The sequence below is a fragment of the Galleria mellonella genome, unplaced genomic scaffold (genome assembly GCF_026898425.1).
Source record: "Galleria mellonella isolate WM207_F2 unplaced genomic scaffold, CSIRO_AGI_GalMel_v1 utg176, whole genome shotgun sequence".
NCBI classification, from domain to species: domain Eukaryota; kingdom Metazoa; phylum Arthropoda; class Insecta; order Lepidoptera; family Pyralidae; genus Galleria; species Galleria mellonella.
The window spans coordinates 1,535,047-1,561,025 of record NW_026442019.1 but is presented as its reverse complement, the minus strand read 5'-3'; the positions used below and the strand labels follow the sequence as shown (position 1 = coordinate 1,561,025).

The 25,979-nt window shown below is 35.2% G+C and overlaps 3 protein-coding genes across 4 annotated transcripts in view; all 3 read left to right on the top strand.

Annotated features, from left to right (window-relative positions):
• LOC113509403 (uncharacterized protein MAL13P1.304-like) overlaps nucleotides 1–16,137 on the top strand; it is a 37,190-nt gene extending 21,053 nt beyond the window's left edge. Inside the window, exons 5-10 of one of the 2 annotated variants that reach the window (XM_026892740.3) lie at nucleotides 8,596–8,803; nucleotides 9,587–9,714; nucleotides 10,555–10,700; nucleotides 11,475–11,574; nucleotides 12,621–12,670; nucleotides 14,110–16,137. In XM_026892740.3, the coding sequence (XP_026748541.2) occupies nucleotides 8,596–8,803; nucleotides 9,587–9,714; nucleotides 10,555–10,700; nucleotides 11,475–11,574; nucleotides 12,621–12,639 (601 nt within the window). In that variant the 3' untranslated portion in view covers nucleotides 12,640–12,670; nucleotides 14,110–16,137. The remainder of the gene's footprint in view (nucleotides 1–8,595; nucleotides 8,804–9,586; nucleotides 9,715–10,554; nucleotides 10,701–11,474; nucleotides 11,575–12,620; nucleotides 12,671–14,109) is intronic. The other variant, XM_026892738.3, reaches the window with a different exon arrangement.
• LOC113509404 (uncharacterized) lies at nucleotides 515–3,430 on the top strand. The gene has a single exon (XM_026892741.3). The coding sequence runs from the start codon at nucleotides 2,454–2,456 to the stop codon at nucleotides 3,408–3,410; it is 957 nt and encodes a 318-aa protein (XP_026748542.1). The 5' UTR covers nucleotides 515–2,453; the 3' UTR covers nucleotides 3,411–3,430.
• On the top strand, nucleotides 3,543–8,558 carry LOC128200342 (uncharacterized). Its single transcript, XM_052893488.1, has 2 exons — nucleotides 3,543–4,494; nucleotides 8,543–8,558. Exon 1 carries the CDS (start codon nucleotides 3,567–3,569, stop codon nucleotides 4,110–4,112), a length of 546 nt encoding a protein of 181 aa, XP_052749448.1. The 5' UTR covers nucleotides 3,543–3,566; the 3' UTR covers nucleotides 4,113–4,494; nucleotides 8,543–8,558.
• Nucleotides 16,138–25,979: the final 9,842 nt, after the last annotated feature.

Below are 25,979 nucleotides of genomic sequence, written 5' to 3'. Positions count from 1 at the left end.
GATTTAGAAGCGACTATCAATTTTTTTTTTATATGACTTAGAATGGCAAACAAGCTGACGGCCCACCTGATGGAAAGGGGCAACCGTCGCCTATAGACATGAGCAGTACCATGGACATAACAGTACACACACATACTGTTTCGCCCATGATACCCCCCCATCCGTTGCCATTCCTGAGGATTCAGGTGTTATTCCTCTGTACCCAGTAAATTCACGCCATATCCCACCCTTCAAACCGAAACACAGCCATGCAAACACAACTGCTTCACGGTAGAAACACGAATGGGACAGAGGTACCCAAGCAATCGACTTTTGTACAAAGTCTCCCTCTGGTTGTGGTTATACGATCAAAAGTCACCAAAATTTATGTTTATAAGTTTTGTTAGATGTATTTATATCATATGGTTGATAGTGACGTATATTTCGAATTATTTACAACTGACTGCCTGAAGGGGGAAAGGGATTGTTAGTAATGGAAACTGAGAATCCTATTGCTAGCAATATACCCAACCAGGTCGACCTCCTCGCGGTTCTCCCTGGAAACTATCATGGTTAATTCCTGATGAATTCATCATGATGGGCTAACTGGCCTGTTTTCATTCTCATCTATCACCCTTCACTGGTGCTCCGCCAGCGTATCCCGTTAGCGCAGGCGGGGTTACAATACCATTTTCACCCATCAAAAAAAAAACTGACTGCCTGACTGTATTAATACATAAAAATGATGCTATATACCAGGGGTGGCGGCCTTGACTAGACCCAAGATCTACTGTTTACTGACGAAACTCTGTACGATCTACCAATTACATACTTCTTGAAATCACAAATATAACAACATAGTTCAGTACACAATTGTGTGGTATTGTAATGTTTTTTCTTTTATTAAAAGTAAAACATAAAACTGTAAATTATTCTTAGAAACTACTTATTTATTTTAGTGTGAGCATTGCGTCTGAGCAATTTCTGTTGGGTTAGCAAAATATTATATTTTTGCCTCGCCACGATTGACTAGACTAATAGTCGCGATGAACCCGTTGGTCCTCCCTGGCCTACGATAAGGTTTATTCCCGTATTGGTCCTATGTAATTTATTCACAATTGAGATTTATTTTAATTATTTTTATTTATTTAACACTTTATTGCATCAACATAACAGGATTTGTTGAACAATTTTCAATACGTGTAGTGTAGTACAAAAGGCGGTCTAATTGCTAAGCAATCTCTTCCAGACAACCTTTGGAGGATTTAAAAGAGACGCTGCTGCCCATCCCTCGACAATATGTTCCCTTACTCGCCTCTTACGATCTAATATATATAATATACTATATTATAGTAAGAAACAAACAGAAAATACAATTTGTGATTTATATTTCCGTTTAATTATTTGTTACTAATATAATAAAATTAGACGATGTTTCTTCCGACATCATTTAAAAACTACTGCACCAAATTAGATGCGGTTTTCACAACTATATCCCTGAAGGTCTAACTTGAAATCTGATGTATGTTTTGTCTTGATATCTTATTTAGAAGAGGGTCTGTTTTATTGATTTCTCCAAATGTAATTAATGAGTTTTTCTATTCTCAAAACCCACATGTACGAACTCGTAGGTAAAACCTAATATAATATAAAAAAATCTATATCATACAAGTAATATGGACCTTACATTTTTAAAGATATGAACATAGGAGAAACACTAGGTAGAGTACTGTAATAAAAATGACTTTACAAATATTAAGTCCTGTATATCTACCTACATAATATTAAATATATCCGATACAGTTCATAATTAAACAGAGTAGGTATTATGTATACAGCTACCATGACCTTACAACCAGATTCTACATGAACAAAGCCACGAGCGAGAATTAATAATAAAGTACGCACTTGTATGCTCGTATACAAACACAGGTGTCCCCTTTCTGACCTGTTACAACGTCACTGTGACCTACAAAACGTGACAAAATAACCTCTCAGACGATAAATGTTAAAAACAATAGCAATCTGTAATCTCTTAACGCGAACATGTTAAATTTATCAAAGGAATACAATTATAAAGCTATAAAAATGAACGTGATAATGAGAGGAGCGTAATTTTAAAAGTTTCTCGTCTTAATGGTGAGTCAGCGCGCATGCGTAAACTGGTACCTCACGCAGGCGCGTTGCGAACGTCAAATCTATTTCAGTAAAACCAAAACTTACGCGAGGCGCGTGTACAACCAAACGCTGCAAAATACACCCAATAAATTGAAAACAAAAGCATATAAGCGCATAATATCACATAATCGCGTCTCGGTTAATACAATTGTAATATATAAAAAAATGACAAACAAAGAGTTCAGTGCTACAAACCCGAGTGTGTGAATATGCGGCAATGCGACAAGCGCGAATCGATGCATCCAGTATTTCCTGATGCCAAACTCACGGACTTGTAGTGTCAAATTTACAAAACCATGGAGCCTCTTATAGATAGGAACAATTTCGCCATAAGCGCTATGGTGACTGTAGCAATGCAGATATTGTTTTTCACCATAGCATCGCTTTTCCAGAGTGATAAAGTAACCGATTTCACTGGCGGTGCTAATTTCATAATTATAGCGTTGCTGACCTTCTTCCTAGGTCAAGGCGGGAGTACATTGAAGAGTTATGATAGTCGCCAGTTGATGGTAACAGCCTTCGTCTGTGTCTGGGGCGCCAGGTTATCTGGTTACCTCATATACAGAATTTATCATATCGGGAGAGATAAACAGTTTGAAGACAGAAAGAGTAACACATTGAGGTTTGCTGTCTTCTACACATTCCAGGCTGTATGGGTATATATTGTAAGTCTACCTGTAATCATAGTAAATTCTCCGCATCACTCATTTCCAAAGTCACCTAAAACCATGACGACTTTAGATTCGGCAGGAGCCGGGATATTCGTTATAGGTTTACTTATAGAAACGTATGCAGATCTACAAAAATTTGCGTTCAGACAAGAGCCATCGAATCAAGGGAGGTGGTGCAACGATGGGCTGTGGGGCCTATCAAGACATCCAAATTACTTTGGTGAGGTTGTACTGTGGTGGGGCATTTTTATCATATCTTTGAATGTAGTCGAAGGCGTCGAATGGATAGCTATAATGTCGCCTTTGTTCACAACTGCTATCATATTGTTCTTATCGGGTATTCCGTTGCTGGAACGATCAGCGGACGAAAAATATAGAGATAATCCAGATTATCTATATTACAAAGCATCCACGTCACCATTGATACCAATACCGCCAGCAATTTACGTAGAGGTGCCAAAATTTCTAAAATGCATGCTGTGCTGTGAGTTCCCTATATATGATTCGACTGGCGATGAGTTTCCTGCACCTACGATTGTCACTGAGACGACCAGCATATCTATGGTACAGTCTCAGACATAGCTAACAAACGCCGCGCGCGACAACGGCGCGGCCAAGTCCGACATGACAACAAGTAAATGCCAAAATTCTCAGAAACAATTGTGATACATAGCCGAGGAAAAACCTCAAAAGAAATTGCCAAATTCTTTGCCACTAAAACAAAGCAACACTGTAGATATGAATAATTATAATACCTATATGGAAAACGTAAGACGAAGTAAAAATGTCGCTTTAGAATTATTAGAAGATACGAAGGATATGTTCGAAGGAATTAAAGTCGAAAGCCCAATCAATAATCCAAATTCCGGTAAATTTAAAAATAGCGACGTAGATGTCGAAGCAGGACCTAGTACGAGTAGAGATAAATCGAAAAAGCCAACCGAGTTCGTTAAATATGGGAAAATAACATTTAATACAACAGCGATACTGCACCACTACCCTCAAATTGCTAAAAACAAAGGATGCACAGAAAACTGTTTGCCAAATCAATCAGTGTCAGTAGCTACTAAAAAATCTGATTTAAATCTTGCTGTGGACGAAATACGTGTTGACAATAATAACGATGTAAAATCTGAAAATAAACAATCTAAGATCACTGGAGCCGCAACGAGAGATAACTATAACAATAATGAAACGGCTAAAGTGGATTGTGTCATTAACTCGGACAACACGGTCGAGATTCTAAAGAAGCCGGTCAAGTTCACAGAGGAAAAGCTTGTATGAGGTTTGGAGATAAGGTTCTTTTCACTGCACTTTCGCATATGCAGGCTCTGGCATGAAATGCGAAGAGCAGCGAGAGTGAAATCAAACATATCGCAAATAGAAATGTTGTAAATAAAACAAAGACTGGTGAAGATATAATATTAAAGATATTAAATGTATATTGAATGTAAAATATGAAGATTTTAAAGTAATCGTTCGAGCTGTCATTCGTTCTTATGTAAGAATAACCGGCTAGGTCACTGATCGAGTGAATGTTTTGAATAACACTGCTATATCCAATTAGGAACATAGTCTCAAATCCGTCTCAATAGATTAACTTAGAGTAAACTAAGACTAGGTTAAAAATCAATAATTTAGAAGAGTTTAGCTGCTAATATTTTTGGTAAGTGTTGTTTAATTATAATTAATTTACTTCATTCTGTTTCTTAAATTAAATGAACATTCTGCTTTTTTAATTACTTTAATTTACCATCTCGTAACGGAGGTGGAAGTTGTATTGATAGGTTTATTCTGGTCAGAATGAATAGTAATTTTAGGACACATTACCAACACAAATTTTCATTATTTTACAGACATTAGTTTTTGTGTTATTTCTTGTATTATATATTATTTAGCATATTTTCATCATCAGTGAAAAAAATGAAATATCCCAAATAATAACTTTAATGATTTATGTTCATATCATCTGTAGCGTATAAAAAATAATTTGTAAAAAATCAATTATAAACGAACGTTGGTAGCCGTTAGATAAAATGTTTAAAAACAAATATACACAGACAGAAATGCTAGCACATACTAATATAATACAAACAATAAACAAAGAATATAATGATATGATAAAACAAAGAGAAAATTATAATAAGTACAAGTGTAATTAATATAATATTTACTAAATAAACAAATATATAATAATAGGTAAATATAAACGTTAAAAATAAAGCTTTCACTTTCAAAGGAATTAACGTGTTTATTAATGTAAATATATGTCAAAATAAAGCCTCCTTTCCCGTAGTGTTGTAAGAGGCCACTAAGGGAAGGCGTGAGGTGGGCAGCAGCGTCCCTCTTAAAACATCTCCAAAGCCTAACTACGGTTGATAACCCGCCTGCCAAGAGTAAGAACTACTGGCAAAACCCCCTAGGGAGAGGGGTTAAGCAGTGGGCAATTAGAAACTGATATGATAACGATGATTATATGAAATTTCTTGGTCTCCTAAATATTATAATACGGTTACGTACTCGCTAGTCCTAATTGAAAGTACTCAGTTGAATTCTCAGATTTTTTTTTTATACAACTTAAAATGGCAAACAAGCTGACGGCCCACCTGATGTAAAGTGTAAACTGTCGCCTATAGACATGAGCAGTACCATGGACATAACAGAGTATACTGTTTTGCCCATGATACCCCCCATGCGTTGCCATTCCGGAGGACTCAGGTGTTATTCCTCTGTACCCATTAAATTCACGCCATATCCCACCCTTTAAACCGAAACACAGCCATGCAAACACAACTGCTTCACGGTTGAAACACGAATAGGACAGAGGTACCCAAGCAATCGACTTTTGTACAAAGTCTCCCTCTGGTAATAAAAAATTATCATGTAATAAATTTAGAAACATTTTTCAAGTTAACATTCGATATTCAATGTTCGTATTATAGTTTATCACCTCGACGAACAAATAATTTCAAAGCCCGTGTAATCTTATCTTTGATTAAAAATTCACCAGCGCCTATCATGTGAAAGATTTTACGCTTTGATCTGCTTTAATAGACGATAAAATTTATAATACCTATAATATTTTATTAATCAATGATTATGTTACATTATCGGCTACTTTGTTTCCTGTCGTGCTGTATTCCAAAATGATAACTCACTACAATTATAAAGAAATATTATTTATGGGCTCGGGAATACTTTATTTATTTACTTTGTACAAAAGTCATTTGCTTGGGTACCTCTGTCCTATTCGTGTTTCAACCGTGAAGCAGTTGTGTTTGCATGGCTGTGTTTCGATTTGAAGGGTGGGATATGGCGTGAATTTACAGGGTACAGAGGAATAACACCTGAGTCCTCAGGAATGGCAACGCATGGGGGTAACATGGGCGAAACAGTATACTCTGTTATGTCCATGGTACTGCTCATGTGTATAGGCGACGGTTACCACTTTCCATCAGGTGGACCGTCAGCTTGTTTGCCATTCTAAGTTGTATAAAAATAAAAATTTAAACTTTAATGCGCAGTAAAATTCTACGTACATATGGTGGACTTAACACCGAACAGTGTTCTCTACCAGTCAACCATTGGGCGAACCGAGAAATAAGTAGGCGGTGCATTATTAAATTGAAGAAATATAAAAAGTAATACTTAATATAATCATATACATATTATAAACATATAATTAGAATAATATAAACATACACATAATATGTTAAATAAATAAATATACACATACATAATTAAATATAAATATTGTTATAAAAAACAATAAACTGTATTGGAAGAGCAAATAAAACAATCCATGACACAAACAGAGCAACTCAAACCAACAAGATTAAATTCAAAAGGAAAGTGAGAAATAATAATAAAAAAAAAAGAATAAAAGAGAACGAATTGTTAATAACTATTTTGATATTGATCTACCCGCATATGTGTTATAAAATTGTTTAGTACCTAAAAATAAACTACCTTTAACCCTTCTTTGCATGCTGGTGGAAATTTCCATCATAACATTGAATGCCCAAAAATTATAAAAAAGATCAAGTACACTTTAAGTTGATCGTGTCTGGATACCTTTTTAATGTCCATTGCAGAAAAAAAAACATAGCTGTCAAATTTATTTTTTTAACAATTTTTCCTTTTCATTTTAAACACGAATTATATCACCTTGATTTATTTCACCAATAAAAAAAAACATGCAAAGAAGGATTTCGAAGAAATTTTTCGATTTACATCTAAATCGAAAAATAATAAGAATATTTTTATATTAGATTCCATATTTACAAGTCGCAGACTTAATATATTCCCACACTTAGTGTAAATCAACACTCTTTGAAATGTTTCTCGCGAGAATGTGTTGTAAACATTCTTAGAAAGAAATGTATACTCCACATGAATTACAAAATATCATCTGTACATAAGTGTATTTGTGGTAATGTAATAAGATATATTATTATTGAAATATTTTATGGGCTATATCTAGATTTAGTAGCTAGTTCACCGCAAACCGACAAACGTTTTGGCACGAGTCCAAGTTGCTTTTGAAAACTGAATTTCATAGTTAATTTTCATTGTTACACATGTAGCTTTATTTCTAATTGAATTAAAGTTCTTTTATTTACTTCTTTCTTCTTCTTTTCATTTAAGAGTTTCCTCTTGTCGGTGCAACTAATTCATACGTCTTCTTCCAGCCATCTTCTTCTATCCCAGGCCTGTTTCTTTTTCATTCCTTTAGTTGCTATTTATGGGATTATAATGCAGTAGTTTCCCATCTTGCTTTCTGCACCGCAGTTCAGAGACCGATATTTCGCCCTCTGATCGCTGACTAGAAGCCCTTCTGGAAGTCTCTTTTTCTGCCTTCTACCAGTACTGATATGGCTGCTGCCCCTTATTTATTCGCCATATCATAGTATCGTCATAAGATTCTTGTAGCTTTTTATAGGTAATCTTGTTCCCCCAAGATTCCCACTACATCCTGTTGACACTACCGCTGTTGGTTGGGGACACCTTATTCTATATATTCTGAGCTAACCGCCATATCTGGTGGTCATTCTAGTACTTACTACATTACTTCTTTAAACTTTCATATTCAGTACATACATATAATAGTTTGTTGTGATGTAATCAAACGTTGATTGAGATATATAGGTATCTTATTTCATCATCATATCAGCCTTTAGCAGTCCACTGCTGAACATAGGCCTTCTCCAGAAGAGGAGTTTTGTAATTTTTTTTATACAACTTAGAATGGCAAACAAGCTGACGGTCCACCTGATGGAAAATGGTAACAGTCGCCTATAGACATAAGCAGTACTATGGACATAACAGAGTATACTGTTTCGCCCATGACACCCCCCAAGCGTTGCCATTCCTGAGGACTCAGATGTTATTCTTCTGTACCCTGTAAATGCACGCCATATCCCACCCTTCAAACCGAAACATAGCCATGCAAACACAATTGCTTCACGGTAGAAACACGAATGGGACAGAGGTAACCAAGCAATCGACACGCTTAACAGACAATAATTAGACTTTTATGGTTGTTTTAAGAGGTACGCTACTGTCCATTCCTCGATCATTAAATTTCCTTAGTCCTTTGTCTCTTATGACACCCACGGGAAAGGAGGGGTGGCCCATTCCATATCGGCACCGTACGACTATAAATTTACTTGTATCTTATTTTAAACTATTAATATAATATTTCTACCTTTCAGGAAGAGAAATAAATCATTCATTCGTTCATCGTCACCTCATTTGCGTGTTCCAGAATTTTCGTCACCCAAATCACCCGTACCTACATCTGCAATATCAACTGGCCAGGCTTCGACAACTGCGTGGAAGTTCAGTTCTCCGTGCCCCTGGTCTACGATGATGACAGGGAACCCAGGCTCAACGAAAGCGACCTGAAAGCCATGTGGTACACGTACGCCACCAGAGACCCCTTCGCCACTAGGCTCAAGTATTTAGGTGTTTCTGTAAGTATTCATAAACTTTTTTTTTTATCTAACTTTACTGAGAGAAAAAGGTTCTTGAATGGCTGTTTCGGTTTGAAGAATGGGAAATGACAGTGAAGTTACTGAGTTTTTTTTTGGCAAACAAGCTGACGGCCCCCCTGATGGAAAGTGGTAACTGTCGCCTATAGACATGAGCAGTGAACCATGGACATAACAGTACACACACATACTGTTTCACCCATGATACCCCCCCATGCGTTGCCATTCCTGAGGACTCAGGTGTTATTCCTCTGTACCCAGTAAATTCACGCCATATCCCACACTTCAAACCGAAACACAGCCATGCAAACACAACTGCTTCACGGTTGAAACACAAATGGTACAGAGGTACCCAAGCAATCGACTTTTGTACAAAGTCTCCCTCTGGTCTTCAAATTTAATTTAATCTTAAGAATGATACGACATCATAACCTTCAAGTAAAGAGCATATTCCTTTTTAAAAGGCCGGCAGCACACAATGCTTCTGGTGTTGCGGATAATCATGAGCGGCGGTAGTTTCTTACCATCAGGTGAGCCACATGCTCGTTTGCCAGATGATTGGGATGGAACTTTAATTTATAGCGGGTTGTACGGTGGTGAAAATCAGCAGACTACCTGGACTACCTGGAGATATGAGACAAGTGTGTCCGAAACTGACACATGAGTTATGGAAATGGTTGAAACTAGAGATAATGATGCCTCTCTTACATTCCACAAAGGACCTCGCATGAAGATAGTGTTAACTCCTCACATTTTTTATTCCAGGAGTTCACGACCCCAGACGACGGTACCATTATCCTGATGTGGCTAGTGTTGGCTGCTGCCGTCCTCATCACTGTCATGATGCTTGCATTCGCGCTATGGAGGTTCAGCTGCTTTGAGAACTACACCAGGTACAATTTAAAATCTATTTATTAATTTATTATTATTATTTCAGCCGTTAGCTGTCCACTGTTGGACATAATCCTTCCTTCTTAAGATGTTTTAAGAGGACCGCTGCTGCCCATCCCTCATCCTCCTGTAGTCGTCTCTTATAACATCCACGGGAAAGGAAGGGGTGACCCATTCTATGGGGTGGAAAATAGTATAGACTACTTTTATCCCGGTCAGTAAACATATCCCGGTTACACCGACGAAGTCCCGACAAAAAGCTAGCATGCTTTTAATAGAGTGTTCTACCAGCGAGACGGAATGTTATTTCCTAAGAAATGCAAGTATGGGTCGAACAATAATAATAATTTTTAAGCCTTTTATATCCGCCACATCCAGCTCTGAAGTTAGGATGCGTAGTTTTACATTTTTCGATTTTCTATTTCTTTGGAAAAATATTGATTTACTTGCAAAAATATAATTGCAACATAACTGCTTCACAGTAGAAATATGAGTGTGGTAGAGGTATCCATATAGGTAGTCCTCAATAATTTTTGTACAAAGTCTTCCTTTAATTTTTCAGAACTATTGGTATTATGATGCATCTTCTATCTATCTATTTTAACCCATGATGTCAAACTGCTGGACAAAGGTCTCTCCATCTCCTTCCAAAACTTCCTGTTCGGCATCACTTCCCCTTTAAATCTGTCTAGATCCTCAAGCCATCACTTCCTGAACCGGTCTCGGCAACGCTGATGATGTATGTACTTAACAATTTATCGACTGGAACCCGATCTACCTTTTTATGCGTGATTCCTTATTCCCTTAGTATATTCATTAAATTTTCTATTATCATGTTACAGAATGCAAACGTACAGCGACACAGATAGTCTGCACAACGAAAAACAAAGCCTGGACATGTACCCCACGCCACACCAGACCCTGCCGCCGCTGTTCACCGAGAGCAACTACAAATGGCATGACAACAACTTCGAAGACACCACTAGAGGTAAATTACCAGTTTTAACTGAACTGCCACTGTTAAATCACAAACAAAATATATAAATGGTAAACTGTTAACTATCAAAACGGTAATTACTTTAAAAAAAATTGTCTTAATCGTCCAGCAAAAGTTATCAGAGGTAATAAGTTCGTAAATCTCTGTACTGACCTTTTTTTTGCTGGTGGAGTACCAGTGAGGGATGATAAATAGATAGATATATTTTTAATGATAGGTGATGATGAAGCCAGGTCAGTTGGTCCCCAGCGACAAATATTTTATTTTATTTTATGCAAAAACATAATCTTGTGGATTACCCATAAAAGATAGCCGACTATTTTCCACATAATTAGCTCCAAGTAAAAGTATTTTATTTTATGCAAAAAACATAATCTTCTTATGGATTACCCATAAAAGATAGCTTATTATTTTCCACATAACTAGCTCCAAGTAAAAGTAGCAGAAAGAGATATAGTAGAGAGAACTAAGTGCTAAAATTTTCTATCCTTGCTCCATGTAATTTAATACTTCGTCCCATATTTTCGTTTTGCCAGTAGTTGCCACGCTTGGCAAGCGGATTGGGTTGCCAATACGCCTGCCAAGAGTGGCAACTACTGGCAATCAGGCTTTAGAGATTAAAGAGGGACGCTGCTGCCCATCCCTCGCCCTCTTTTAGTTGGCTCTTACGGCATCCACGGGAAAGACAGGGGTCGCCTATTCTATGCCGGGACCACATTAGCGAGTGTAGCATTCTCTAAAATGTGTAATTATTTTCAATTCCAGTGGACATGGGAGGCTTCACCAACAGGACGTATGTGAGGGACGACTTGACTGACGAGTCGGAAGAAGAAGTGGTCGTGTCCCGTGAAACGTTCCATGACAAGTTAGTCTTGCATTTATCGTAAAGCACCGAACACATAATAATATGCTATTCATCCATCAAATAAAACTTTCTCTGGCAAATAATAATAATAAATGCTAGTAGGGGAATCCAATACGTGATTTTGGGATTCATTGAAGCGATACATATTAACATCTTGCATCCTGCTCAGCATTTCCACCACTTATAAGTCCTTCATATATGATCTCTGCTGAAAACTCTGCTGTTCACGTTTTTTTTTTATGCAACTTAGAATGGCAATCAAGTTAATGGCCCACCTGATGAAAAGTGGTAACCGTCGCCTATAGACATGAGCAGTGCCATGGACATAACAGAGTATACTGTTTCGCCCATGATACCCCCAATGCGTTGCCATTATTGAGGACTAAGGTGTTATTCCTCTGTACCCTGTAAATTCACCATCTGATTAGACCTCACATCATATTTTGATAGAATCTACAAAAACATTTTTTTATTTACTAATATGTAAGAGATGGTATCGGGATAAACATTTTAATTTTCATCTCTTAATTACTGTATAAATTATTTTTTTTTTTTACTATCCATCTCGATAGATTTTTTTCTAAAAATTATGTACATAATAGTTGAATGTGAATGTGAATAGGACTCTATTTTCCGCGCTCGCTTAGCCTCTCATTTGGGCCGTTGTGCGTATGAGTCGTGGCTAGTACAGCCAACCTAGCTCCGCCCAGAAGCGCAGAAGCTTCCTGGGATCTTCACAGGCCTCGCCGTTCCGAGGATTTCTAAACGTTGATGGGCCACAGCCTCACATTCCAGGATTACGTGAGCAGCCGTTTCTTCGGCGTCGAAACAGCCTCGACATAGAGGGCTGTCTGTGGCTCCTATTGTGTATGAATGTTTGTTTAATGGACAATGGCCCGTTATTGTCCCTATCATTATTTTGAGGTTTTACTTACTAGTTCTTACTTACTTAATAGTTTTAAGAAACGGACTAAAATGATCAATGACCATAATATAAATCATGCGACGTCCAAGGCATCAGAATTGTACAAACATCGTCATTACAGGTTCACCACAGACGTGTAGCCGATTTTTATGCCATTAATATGACCGAATGGTAAATATTTTTGTATGGGAATGGGTTTTGTGTTGTTATGTTTTATACACGTAAATGTACACATGTTTTTTGTTTATATGTTCAGATACATTCATATTTACATTAAAGTTGTATACTTTAGGTCTTAGATTACATAGAGCATCGAGCCTCAAAAACGGGTCAACTTTTTGACAATTAGCTGACTAATTTTTTTTTATTAATGTTTTATATACTTATTTTCGCATATGGGATCAGCTAAGCCATTGCACGTCGACCCATCAGGATCTTTTGTACTTCCCCCTGCCTTATACCATCACTTCGTAGATCCTATGTGTTTCCTTAACGATATCCCGCGGTTTAAGATATCTGTAATCCCTTGGTTCTGGGCAAGCCGTTTCTATTCTATATACTTACTCACTCAATGTATCTTGAGGTATCTATATTCAATTATTTTGTAATTCAAATGAGTTTTTGTGAAGATAAAATAAATATAGAACTTATGAAGGTAACTATTTATCACGCAAAATTGTATGAAAAAGTTGACCCGTTTTTCTATATAATCTAAACCTTAGGTATACCATGGGTTCTTCACTATATATATATTCCTTGTGAACTAAGCTATATAGATATATTTTCAAGCAACTTCAAAAAGAAGTAAGTTCTCATATTCGATTATATTTTTTTTATATTTATTTTTGTTACCTCATAACTCAATTAGATATTAACAGATTTGGACGTTTTGTTCTTCATTTAATTTCTATGATATGTAGAGTATAAAAATGAGTGTCACAAGCTTGGTCTATCGCCACGCTGAGAAAATTTATAATATATTATATATGGGTTTAAATTTTAATGAAAAAACATATCATCATGTCATTGACACTATCATTTTTAAATTCATCATTGACGTTAGATTATTCTTCATTTATTTTACTACAGTGTTAGCTTTTACATAGAAAATTTGTATTTAAAACTTAACTGCATCTCTAACAGATGGCGTTGGAAAGTAAGGTTTCCATTCAAACTTATCGACGTAAATATTAATGCGAATGTATTATAAATATTTGTGTAGCTCACACTAGATACTTGGATATTTTATTAATATGTTCAACAAACATACAACAAAAATTAATTAAATTAAAATAAATTAAATTTTAATTCATTTTAATTTATTAAATAATTTAATCAAATGGCATTGTAAAGTCAGATTTCCAGACAAACTTATCGACGTAAATATAAATACGACTGTGTAATAAATATTTATATAGGTCACACTAAATTTATACTATTTTATTAATATATGCAACAAAAATATAATAAAAAATAATTAAATTAAAATGTATTTATTAATTAATCTAATTCATTTAATATTAATTATATGTATAAATTAATATTAATGTCATTAATTTATATTTAATTAATTATTTAAGTAAGTTAATTATATTATTGTGTTTCTACAGGAAGCGCAGCGCTTCTAGTCCCAAAGCTGCAGACATCGTGTGACGGACGAGCCCAAGAAGCAATAGCGCATACACAATATTCAGTCAGTCCAATTTTGAAAAGTAGCAGTCTGTTTCTTTTGTTATTTCACTACATTACCGATTATTTGTTGTCGATACATTTGAATACTTTTTTTTACGAAAATTTACGAACTAGTTCCAAGCTTTAGCAAATAAATATGCCAGACTAGTTATATTTAGTTTAAGTAGTACGACCATAAGAATAAATATCTAGGTGGAAAGGACACTCGCATGAATTCAATTTTAATAATAATTGATTTAAAGTGCGTCCTTTTAAAAGCACAATCAATCAATAATCAGTCAGGGCTCACGAGCGACACACGCAGAGAGATCGTATATCTCGCTTAATTATATTGCGTAAATAGCGTAGATTTTTTTATTAAATATTTTTTGTGACAACCCTCGCGCATAGACGCGAAGTCTGAAGGGTATACTTTGTTATTATTACCGTAGGAACGCATGTGAGTGTTATTTGTGCCCAGTGTGTTTATTCTTATGACATGACCTAACGTAGAATAGATCTCTAAATTCCAAATAAAAGTTTTAAATGTATTTATCTAGCTGTTAGTAAAGATGAAGGTTGTTTATTTTCCTTTTGTTTAAACGATCAGATTGGAGACGTTAAAGTGAACACCAAATATAATTGATGTTATGAATAAATTGCAATCGAAGTAAGAATAGAACTGACTCTTCCAGTCTCTTCCATTACATTATTTTAATAAATAAATAAATACTTTATTCTGTGATGTTTTGTATGCTAAAGTAGTTACACATCTGTAAAATAAAATAAAAAGTTATATATGCAAATAAATCGGTACGTAATCAAATTTAATTAAATTATTTTGAAAATTTAATTCGTCTTAAGTATAAATAAAAATGAATGAAACAATTATATGTGCTAAATAAATCTAAGTCAGTCAAGGTCTTCTTGACACCCGATGGTGAGGGCGGGCGAGGTAGGGGCTTCGGGACGAACCCCATTGCCCCGGCATCTTCTCCGGAGGCTACTATCTCCAGAGGCTACTGAAATAATTCTAAAAGCATGTTTATGCAAACCTTACCCACTTTTTAAATGATAATGGACAATTATAGATTCTATTCTTATTTTGAATGTATCGTACCTTACGTATATATTGCTTAGATGTAGCAAAGTTTACTAAAGGACATAGATAAAGGATTTAACTATTTCATTTCTAAATACGCTTCCACACGCATGATTTAGTATTATGACAAAGTCTCATATTAATTTACTTTTAGTAAGATAAATATAAAATAATACATATAACATAAAATTACAATACTTCCGGAAATAGAAAATGAATAGAAATTAAACTAACCTCATAATGGGATATAGAATACGGAGATGATAACTTCAGAATACGTATATACGAAGAAAATACTTTATTACTAAAGTCATAAGGAGGTTTTTCTTTAAAATTTGTTATAAAATAACAAAATTCATATTTTTGCTTTAAACGAAACGTGTTTAGAAATGTAATAGTTACTTACTTGTCTACGGACGATGATGCTCGATTCCATATTAGAGCTAAGAAGTATACAACATATCTGCGTTAAGTATACAAAGATAGGCTATGATAATTATAAGGATAAAATAAATTATAAAATAAAATACTGCAGCGGTATTTGGTGACAGAAAATTAATGATATTATGTTATTAATAAATAAATAAATAAATAAATAAAATACATTAATGTCAAAATTGTTACATCTAAAAATATAATATTCAGAGTTTAGAACAGGTGATCAGATTTTTTATTTCTAAAAAAATATACCGCTTTAAATAATTAAATTTCTTTTTATATTGTGCATTTTTTTATTACATGATACAAATGTAGTTAACGATCGGATGTTGTGATTTTATATTAAACAACTAATTTAATTTATTTCTTCTTTATACTTTTTTTTTATTTATAATTATGGTGATAATAAACATTTTCTTTTTTTAAATTTATTTTTATTTCATTTATAAGTGTACCGTTATGTTTTTACAATAGAAATAAATTAGTTTCCAGGTTGTGTTTACAGAGTTTATATAATAGGGTTGTGAAATAAAAAAAAAAATATATTCAAATCTTATTAAATATACATAAAGTTTTAACCTGTACCTCCATACATCTATGACGTTTTATCCATAAAGATAACAACTCTATTTAATACAAAGTTATTAATATTTTTTTACGAATAACGCCTTACTAGTTCTAATTTATTTCATTCTACAATATGTAAACGTACCAACGTAATTTTATTACATTTTGACAATTATTTTATCCAAGCAAAAATTTTAGAATAAATATACTAATAAAAAAAAACATACCCCTTATAAATCCTTACTATAATTATAAATACAGAAGTGTGTCTGTTTATCAAATACGCCTTAAAGGTTCAACTAATAGTGACGAAAGTTGCAAAAATTTGTGATTGGTTCATGAATGGTAAATAATTCGCTAAAATTGGATGCCCTTAGTGAATTGATCTTAATAAATTAAAATGCTCAATACATTGATTGCTTACATTCCTATATTCTAGTATAGTATTGAATTAGGTGTTATTTTGTAGAAGTCCATATCACTAGAGTCTATGGTCTACTCTCAACGATTGGCTGCACTATGCTAGTTCAATAGTGCTTTATCTATTTTCTACGAAAGAAAAGAACAGGTCACGAGAAAGTCCATTGCAGGATGTCACTTTACGGTTTACATATGAATTCGCAAAGTTATTTGTGTGCGAGCGCAGGCGCTCTAACGTGTAGGGATGCAATTCTTCTGAGTACTTCTCATGAATTAAGGGGTGAAAGAAACTGAGGAGGCTATATCCCTATGCAATTGTAGAGACCCTAGAGTTTTCCCAAGAGATTACAGCATGGGGCATAAATACCCCTTATAACGCGTAATACCCCTGGTATTGCAGGCGTTCATAGGCTACGGTAACCGCTGACCATTAGATGGACCGTATACTTGTTTGCCACCTCATTGGATTAAAAAAAAAAGTTTTGCACGCCTTAACATCTTCCACGGTGCGGACAGCTCGTCACGGCAGAATACCGAGAACGTATAGGAGAAACTGAGCCAAAACATCCCAGAGACGCAAGCAGTACTCCATACATGAGTTTCATCATATCAGCCGTTAATTGTCCACTTTTTGAACATAAGCCTTCCCCATAGAGGGAGTTTTGCCGGTAGTTGCTGAGCTTGGCAGGCGTTTTGGCAACCGCAGTCACGCTATTTAGTGATGTTTTAAGAAGGACGCTGCTGTCCATTTCTTCACCATTATGTTCTCTTAGTCGCCTCTTACGACGTCCATGGAAAAGAAAGAAGTGGCTTACTTTATGCCGAGACCACACAGCGAGCATGACTTTACCTGTGCTTTATGTAGTTGGAGAGCGGCAGGCTCTGATATGAAGTCCCATCACGTTCCATTGACGGTATCTGCCGTACTCTCTGTGTTATGAGAAATTAGAAACAAAACATCTGAGAGTACAACCCACAACAAGCAAAGACTTAAATCCTTTTAGGATAACTCGCGTCGTAAAATGAGCAGACAGAGATCGAAGCTAGGACCTCATTTGTAAAGTAACGTGCCATCCACTGCGTCAATATGAGGTAACTTTCAGGTTTACTCCTATACGGTCCTTTAAAAACTGCTCAGTGATTTCTCTCTCTTTCTCTTCAGTCGTACACTCTTGACGGAGTAGTCGTGGTTTTTATGACGATAGTGGATCGTCGATGAGGCCCTCCTTCGCCATTGAGGTCTTCGCAATGCGTCTCCATCTACTTCTGCTCACAGCCGAGCGAGAGCATTCCACAATAAATAAGGGTCAGTGATAGAGAACTAAAAAATGGAATCAAAAGTTTCAATGATTTGTTATAGGGCCTCTTCTATCCCCATAACCAAAAGATATTAGCCTACTTTACTAAGAAGCTTAATCTAAGGGTTTTTAGATTTTCTCGTCTCTTGCTCTAGTGTAAGTATTATGTTTCTCTAGTGATTTCGTCTCTTCCACTAATGTATTATGCTTTTTTCCTTTAGTCGTTTTAACTTTGTCATGAAATTGGTATGAATGAATAAATTTATAAGGAGTAACAAGGACAATTTTTTTTGTAAAATTTAAAAATATTTTAGTATATTTTTATCATTACTATGATACCATTCTTGGGAATCAATTTCCAGCAGCAGTATTTCCGAATCGATACGACATCCATAACCTTTAAGAAAAGAGCATATTCCTTTTTGAAAGGCCGGCAATACACCTGCAATGCTTTTGGTGTTGTGGGTGATCATGGGCGGTTGTAGTCACTTACCAACAGGTGAACCGTTCATTTGCCCCCTGTGTTATAAATAAAAAAAAGTATATCATTTCTGCATCATACCTCTCAATATGTTGCAACAGTAACTCACGTATGGGCAGTCCAATTTGCTTGCAGTCATTTTTAGGTGCTGTTGGTGTTCCAACTGCTTCTTGTGTCATGGCTCAACTTGTAGACTGTAAAAGTCGTGAGTTCAATTATGGCTTGGATGTCAATTTACATTTCTAACTCTTCGGTGATGGAAAACACCAATATAGAACGAATCAGGGTGTCGGCGGTACGCTCGCCTCCTACCATGTTGGATTCAAATATGCTCGATGAAATATGCGCATGTCAAGTGTTGCCATAACGGAAATCTCTATATGCCTCTTACTACCTACCCCATTAGAGAACAGTCGGGTGAGAGTGTATTTGTTTTTAGATTAAGATTTTATTTTTTTATTTTATTATTTTATTTAAGTTATTTACTTCTTTTATTTTACTAAACAAAGAAAAACTAAATGTTAAGTGCTTTGCTTAAATTAAAAAGTAAAATATATATATTTTGTTGCAAATTATTATTAAAAAAAAAACAAGGAAATAAAAATAATTGTATTAGATATATATTAGGTAACAAGGGCTTCAGAGAAGCGTAAAATAATAAAAAAAAATTGTATTATTTAATAATAAGATCTCTGTCGTTTGTAATAAGGTTGAGATTACGGTGTTACTTTTGTGTTCCGTACCAGTGTCCTTCGATATATTAAAGAAGTTATTAAATTATCAGTCATCGTTAGATTTATAATAAATAAATAGATAGCTAATAATAATAATAATAAACTATCATTCTAGCATGTAGGATTATTGTCACTTTGTTACCTGAGATTACTTAGTTCCGAATAGAAATAAAATACTAGCTAGAAAATATTACAATATTATGTAAATATTTGTCCAAAATTATTTATCCTAGTTTCCACTATACTCTGTTTCAACGGAACTTAACAAAAACGTAAACAAGTTTTGTTAAAATTACCACAGAAATGCTTTCTAAATAATCATCGTCGTCATATCAGGCTTTACTGTCCACTGCTGGACATAACCTCCCCCTTAAGGGGGGTTTACCAGTAATTGTCATGCTCGGCAGGCGGGTTGGCAACCGCAGTTTGGCTTTGGAGATGTTTTAAGAGGGACGCTGCTGCCCATCCCTCGACCTCGTAGTCGCCTCTTACGACACCCACGGGAAAGGAAGCGGTGGCCTATTCTATGCCGGGACCACACGGACGAACCCCACGGATTCTCTCTAAATTTAATTAATTAACTAATCGAATCATTCAATTAATTCCTTGTAATCAATTTGCAACCAGCTCTGTTTTAGACAATTTTTTTATGCAACTTATGGTAGAATGGCAAACAAGCTGACGGTCCACCTGATGGATAGTGGTAACCGTCGCTTATAGACATGAGCTGTACCATAGACATAACGGAATATACTGTTTCGCTGATGATACCTCCCATGCGTTGCCATTCCTAAGGACTCAGGAGTTATTCCTCTGTACCCTGTAAATTCACTGTCATATCCCACCCCTTAAACCGAAACACAGCCATGCAAACACAACTGCTTCACGGTAGAAACACGAATGGGACAGAGATGCCCCAGGAAGACTTGTACAAAGTCTCCCTCTGGTACAATGTTTTTAACACCAAGTCTTCCCTTCATTTGTTCCATGTCTTCTGTTTCTGTCTTCCCTTTTTATCCTTTCCCTTCCTCTATTTGTCCTTCTAGTATGTTCTTTATAAAATCATCATGTCGTATAAAGTGCCCCACCTACTATTGTTGATTGCAGGAGAAGGGATTGTTGGTAATGGAGATTAGCAATCCGATTTGCTAGCAATATACACTATTAGGTCTACCTCCACGCGGTTCCCCCTGGAAACCATTGTGATCGATTTATTGTTAAATTCGTCACTATGGACCAATTAACCTGTTTCATCCTCACCTATCCTCCCTCACTGGTGCCCCGCCAGTGTATACCGATAGCGCAGGCGAGGTAACCATTACAATGCATTAAAAAAAAAACTACTGTTGATTAATAATCATACATACATACATACACAATTGTCACGCCTGTCTCTCATTAGGGTAGGCAGAAACAACGAAACGCCAAATGCTTCGATTGAAACAAACCTCTTTCGCTTCCTCCACATTCATCGATCTTTTCATACACGCTCGCCGGCTACGAGTACTTTTAATTTGGCCCTTCATCAGCACGTCGCGTGCTTGGTAGACATATGTCCATCTAGGGCGGCCCCTACCGACACCTCTAGTCATTCGTGGTCGATAAATCTTTTTCGTAATTATTATTAATAAATCAATAAAAAAAATCAAATAAACTGTGTGTCCATCTGTTTACATTTTTATTACGCTCCAATGAAACAGACTATAGTTACATATTTAATTAAAATAAATTAGATGATATTATTGTAGGCTTGTAGTGTATCATTTGTTATATATATATATATATATATATATACTAATTTAATAACTAAATTAACTGAAACAATATAATTTGTAGATTATTATAAACTTTAATTGTACTTAAATAATGAAACGACTAGATTTATTTTAATCTACATTTGCTGGTCTACCATGAAAAGAATAATCCAGTAGTTTCTTCTTGATCTGCTTTGAAGAGATCGAACAATACAGATGAGTGATATTTATTGAAATATATATACCAAGCACCAAAATGTCGTAATTTTTATGTAGATATTGGTATATTTAATATAGGTATGTCAACGTAAAATATCGACATATCTTTATTCCAAAACAGAGGCACAGTAATCATAGTGCAATCATTGGTAAAGTGCTACCGTTTATATGCAATCAATGCATTTATTCTTTATTGTACACAAACATAATGTTAAGAACAATTTTAAACGCGATGTACAAAGGCGAGGCTTATCTCTAATAAGAAATTTCTACCAGCAAACCTTTTCGTGTAAATTGAATGTTAATTAATTTATTTGTATTGATTGGTATACTTTTAATAGAATACCAGAGGGAGACTTTGTACAAAAGTCGATTGCTTGGGTACCTCTGTCCCATTCGTGTTTCAACCGTGAAGCAGTTGTATTTGCATGGCTGTATTTCGGTTTGAAGGGTGGGATATGGCGTGAATTTACTGGGCACAGAGAAATAACACCTGAGTCCTTAGGAATAGCAACGCATGTGGGGTATCATGGGCGAAACAGTATACTCTGTTATGTCCATGGTACTGCTCATGTCTATAGGCGACGGTTACCACTTTCCATCAGGTGGGCCGTCAGCTTGTTTGCCATTCTAAGTTGTATAAAAATGAAAACAATATTTGGACAATATCACTCAACTCTGTAGTCAATATAATAATTTTAATTCGCTATTAAGAGTCACAACAATAAAAAAAAAAATTAAATCGCATTAAAAATTAACTTTTTTAATGCGGTTAAAAAAACACTTTTTTGCTTTACAATGAGTGTTGGTATTTATTTAAATACCTTTCTTCACGTAGTGAATTATTATTTATTATAGGTACAGTTATACTATATCGATAGGGATTCTTTCGTAACTTGAACAATTTCATCTTTCGTTCGATGTAAAAGTTTAGAACAAACTCGTGGTAGATTAGTATATGAAGTGACTTACTAAGAAACATTCAAAATTTTCTTCTCTCTTTTCTTCTATTTATAAAGGGTGAACATTTACAAATTATAAACATGTAAGTATTATATATATTTTAATAAGAATGTTTTGGCAAATATAATAAATAATTAAATAGTATTCATTTGTGACCAAATACTGAATGTTGTTCAGTATTTAATTTAATCAAATATTCCAATTTTTTTTTTTTTTACTGTAGTTGTAATATTAGTAATTATTATATTACTATTAAATTAATACCTAAATAATAATAGTTCTTGCCAAAAATGTTAGCTGTGGTCAATTTAAAATATGTTTTTTTTTTTTTTGTTTAGAATAAACACATCTTTATTTATTTCAACTTGTTGTAATATAAAGGCCTAAAATAAAATTGTTCGTTAACAAATAGAAGTTTTTTTTGTAATTCAAAATTTTCGGAAAATTTTCTTTATTAATAATAACAGTATAGATACTTTATCCAAAAATTCCTTTTACATCCGTCCTACTTGTGTTTCTAGTGCCAAGCAGCTGTATCATCGACCGACCTCTACATGGTTTCCCCTAGAAACTGTTGCGGTTGATTCCTGATTGTTTTTGTGATTTCATCACGATAGATTAACTGACCTGCTTCATCCTCACCTATCATCTCTCACTGGTGCCCCGCCAGTTTATACCGATAGCGCAGGCGAAGTTTCTATTCCATTACCGTTCACTAAAAAAGACACCTAGTTCTCAAAATTGACAATATTTAAGAAATAGCATAGCATCATTTCAGCCATTATCCGTCCACTAGTGGACATAAGGGAGACTTTGTACAAAAGTCAATTGCTTGGGTACCTCTGTTCCATTCGTGTTTCAACCGTGAAGCAGTTGTGTTTGCATGGCTGTGTTTCGGTTTGAAGGGTGGGATATGGCGTGAATTTACTGGGTACAGAGGAATAACACCTGAGTCCTCAGGAATGGCAACGCATGGGGGGTATCATGGGCGAAACAGTATAGTATGTTATGTCCATGGTACTGCTCATGTCTATAGGCGACGGTTACTACTTTCTATCAGGTGGGCCGTCAGCTTGTTTGCCATTCTAAGTTGTATAAAAAAAAATAAGCCTCCTCCGTAGACAGCCATAAGGAACGGTCCTGAACCACCTGCATCCACTGACTCCCTGCAATGCATTTGAGGTCGTCACTCGTAGCATGGACATGAGTATTTTATAATATTCATGGTACTTTTTTTTTATTTATTTATTTATTTTTTGGAAAACGTACAGCTTTTCATATGTATAGGTGACCGTTACCACACTGCATCACGAAACATAGCTCAAGGACGTGATAAATACGAAGATATTTGCTTTAAGTATTAGTCATTTAAGCCGTGATATTCACATAAAAATAGTAGCATTTTCATGTGAATTTCACGACTTCACTTCTACTTTAACTTCCCTAATAGGTACGTATGTGAGGGGAAAGGGATTGTTAGTAATGGAGACTGAGAATCCCATTGCTAGCAATATACCCAACCAGGTCGACCTCCTCGCGGTTCTCCCTGGAAACTATCATGGTTAATTCCTGATGAATTCATCATGATGGGCTAACTGGCCTGTTTTCATTCTCATCTATCACCCTCACTGGTGCTCCGCCAGCGTATCCCGTTAGCGCGGACGGAATCACCATAGCATTTTCACCCATCAAAAAAAAAATAGGTACGTATGTGTAAGTCTATAGTACATTTACACATGCAGTGTAAAATATGTAAATTGTCTAAATACAAAAGATAAAAGAATGTTAATAATTAAAAATCCAACAACGAACCGAATTGAACCGATTACGTCCACGGATATATATATATATATATATATATATATATATATATATATATATATATATATATATATATATATATATTAAATTATTTAGATTAACACAAGCAAAGTTCACAAAGGGCAAACATTCATACAATGCAAATAGGTTATTATGTCTATGAAAAAAGCACCTGAGTCCTCAGGAATGGCAACGCATGGGGGTATCATGGGCGAAACAGTATACTCTGTTATGTCCACGGTACTGCTCATGTCTATAGACGACGGTTACCACTTTCCATCAAGTGGGCCGATTGTTGCATAAAAAAACATATTACAACCGAATATACAAGTAACTTTATTTGACAATAGATGGCGTTCAAAATAAAAAAACCATAAAATGATTTATAAAACACGCGAACAAAGTTGCGGACACCAAGTAGTACAATTTTAAAGTTGGCTCGATGCATATCCCCCTTAAGATAACAACGCGAATTTCAAACGCAAATAACTACCTATTCCGGCAGATGGCGTATTCTGCAACAAGTTGTCAATGGCAAAAATATATTAAAGAGAATAGAAATGATAGATAGATAGATAGATAGATACTCTTTATTGTTTCCTCCAAAAGATTACAATAGTAAACTTATTACAAATATAAACAATTACAAGAAATAATCACAGTGAGAAAACAATGGGCGACCTTATCGCTAAAAGCGATCTCTTCCTACCTACCTTTGGATGGAGAGGAGTAAATATAAAGAGTTTGATATTTGGTATTTATTCAAATAGACTTATCTTAGACAAGCTCTTCTAAATTGTCAATTTTTTATCATTCTCTCCGAACGCAGCGGTTCGTAATATTGTTGTCACTTGAGAACAATTCGTAAGAAAGTCAACAGTTACATTTTTCTAATTATTTTATTTATTTACACTTTATTGCATCAAGTAAAAAGAGAGATAACAAATACAGTAAATATTAATGAGAAGTGATACAAAAGGCGGCCTTATCGCTAAGCAATCTCTTCCAGACAACCTTTGAGTAGAGGACATTGAGAAAAAGACAAAGAGTAGATGGCGCACTAATATATAAATATTATCATATACAAACATATATACATACATACATACATACATACAAATTATTATGTACAAGGTAATTTTACATTTACATAAGTACAGTGACTGTAATTACAATCAATTTATATTTATATGTATAATGAAAAACAAACAAGTAAACAGTACCAGAGGGAGACTTTGTATAAAAGTCGTTTGCTTGGACACCTCTGTCCCAGTCTCTGTCGTGTTTCTACCGTGAAGTAGTTGTGTTTGCATGGCTGTGTTTCGGTTGGAAGGGTGGGATATGGCAGTGAATTTACAGGGTACAGAGGAATAACACCCGAGTCCTCAGGAATGGCAACGCATGGAGGGTATCATGAGCAAAACAGTATACACTGTTATGTCCATGGTACTGCTCATGTCTATAGGCGATGGTTACCACTTTCCATCAGGTAGGCTGCCAGCTTGTTTGCAATTCTAAGTTACATAAAAAAATATATTTTAAGTCCATTTGCTTGTTTTTTTAATGGCTGAAAATGGAATGGTAATTCCACCTACGCTAGCGGTATAGCAGTTGCATCGTCATGTATCACCACTGAGATATATATACGTGAGGATACAATGTAAGTCAGTTGGCCCACCATGACGAATTCGACAAGAATTAACCATAGTGGTATCCAGGGGAAACAGCACAGCAGGGGAAACGCACAACGGCCCAAATAAGAGGCTAAGCGCGGAAAACAGAGTCTTTCTCACATTCACAGGGGAAACAGCATGGAGGTCGACCTGATCAGATATACAGCTAGCAATGAGTCTGTTGAATCTCATTACTCCCCTTTCTACCTTTTTAATTTTGAGTTTGAATAATCGAAATGAAATATGTAAATGAAATTAGTACAATGAATAGAAATCCCTTACAACATGAGGATTTCTATTCATTTATCAAATCAATTCATTCATCAAGCAGCGAATTAT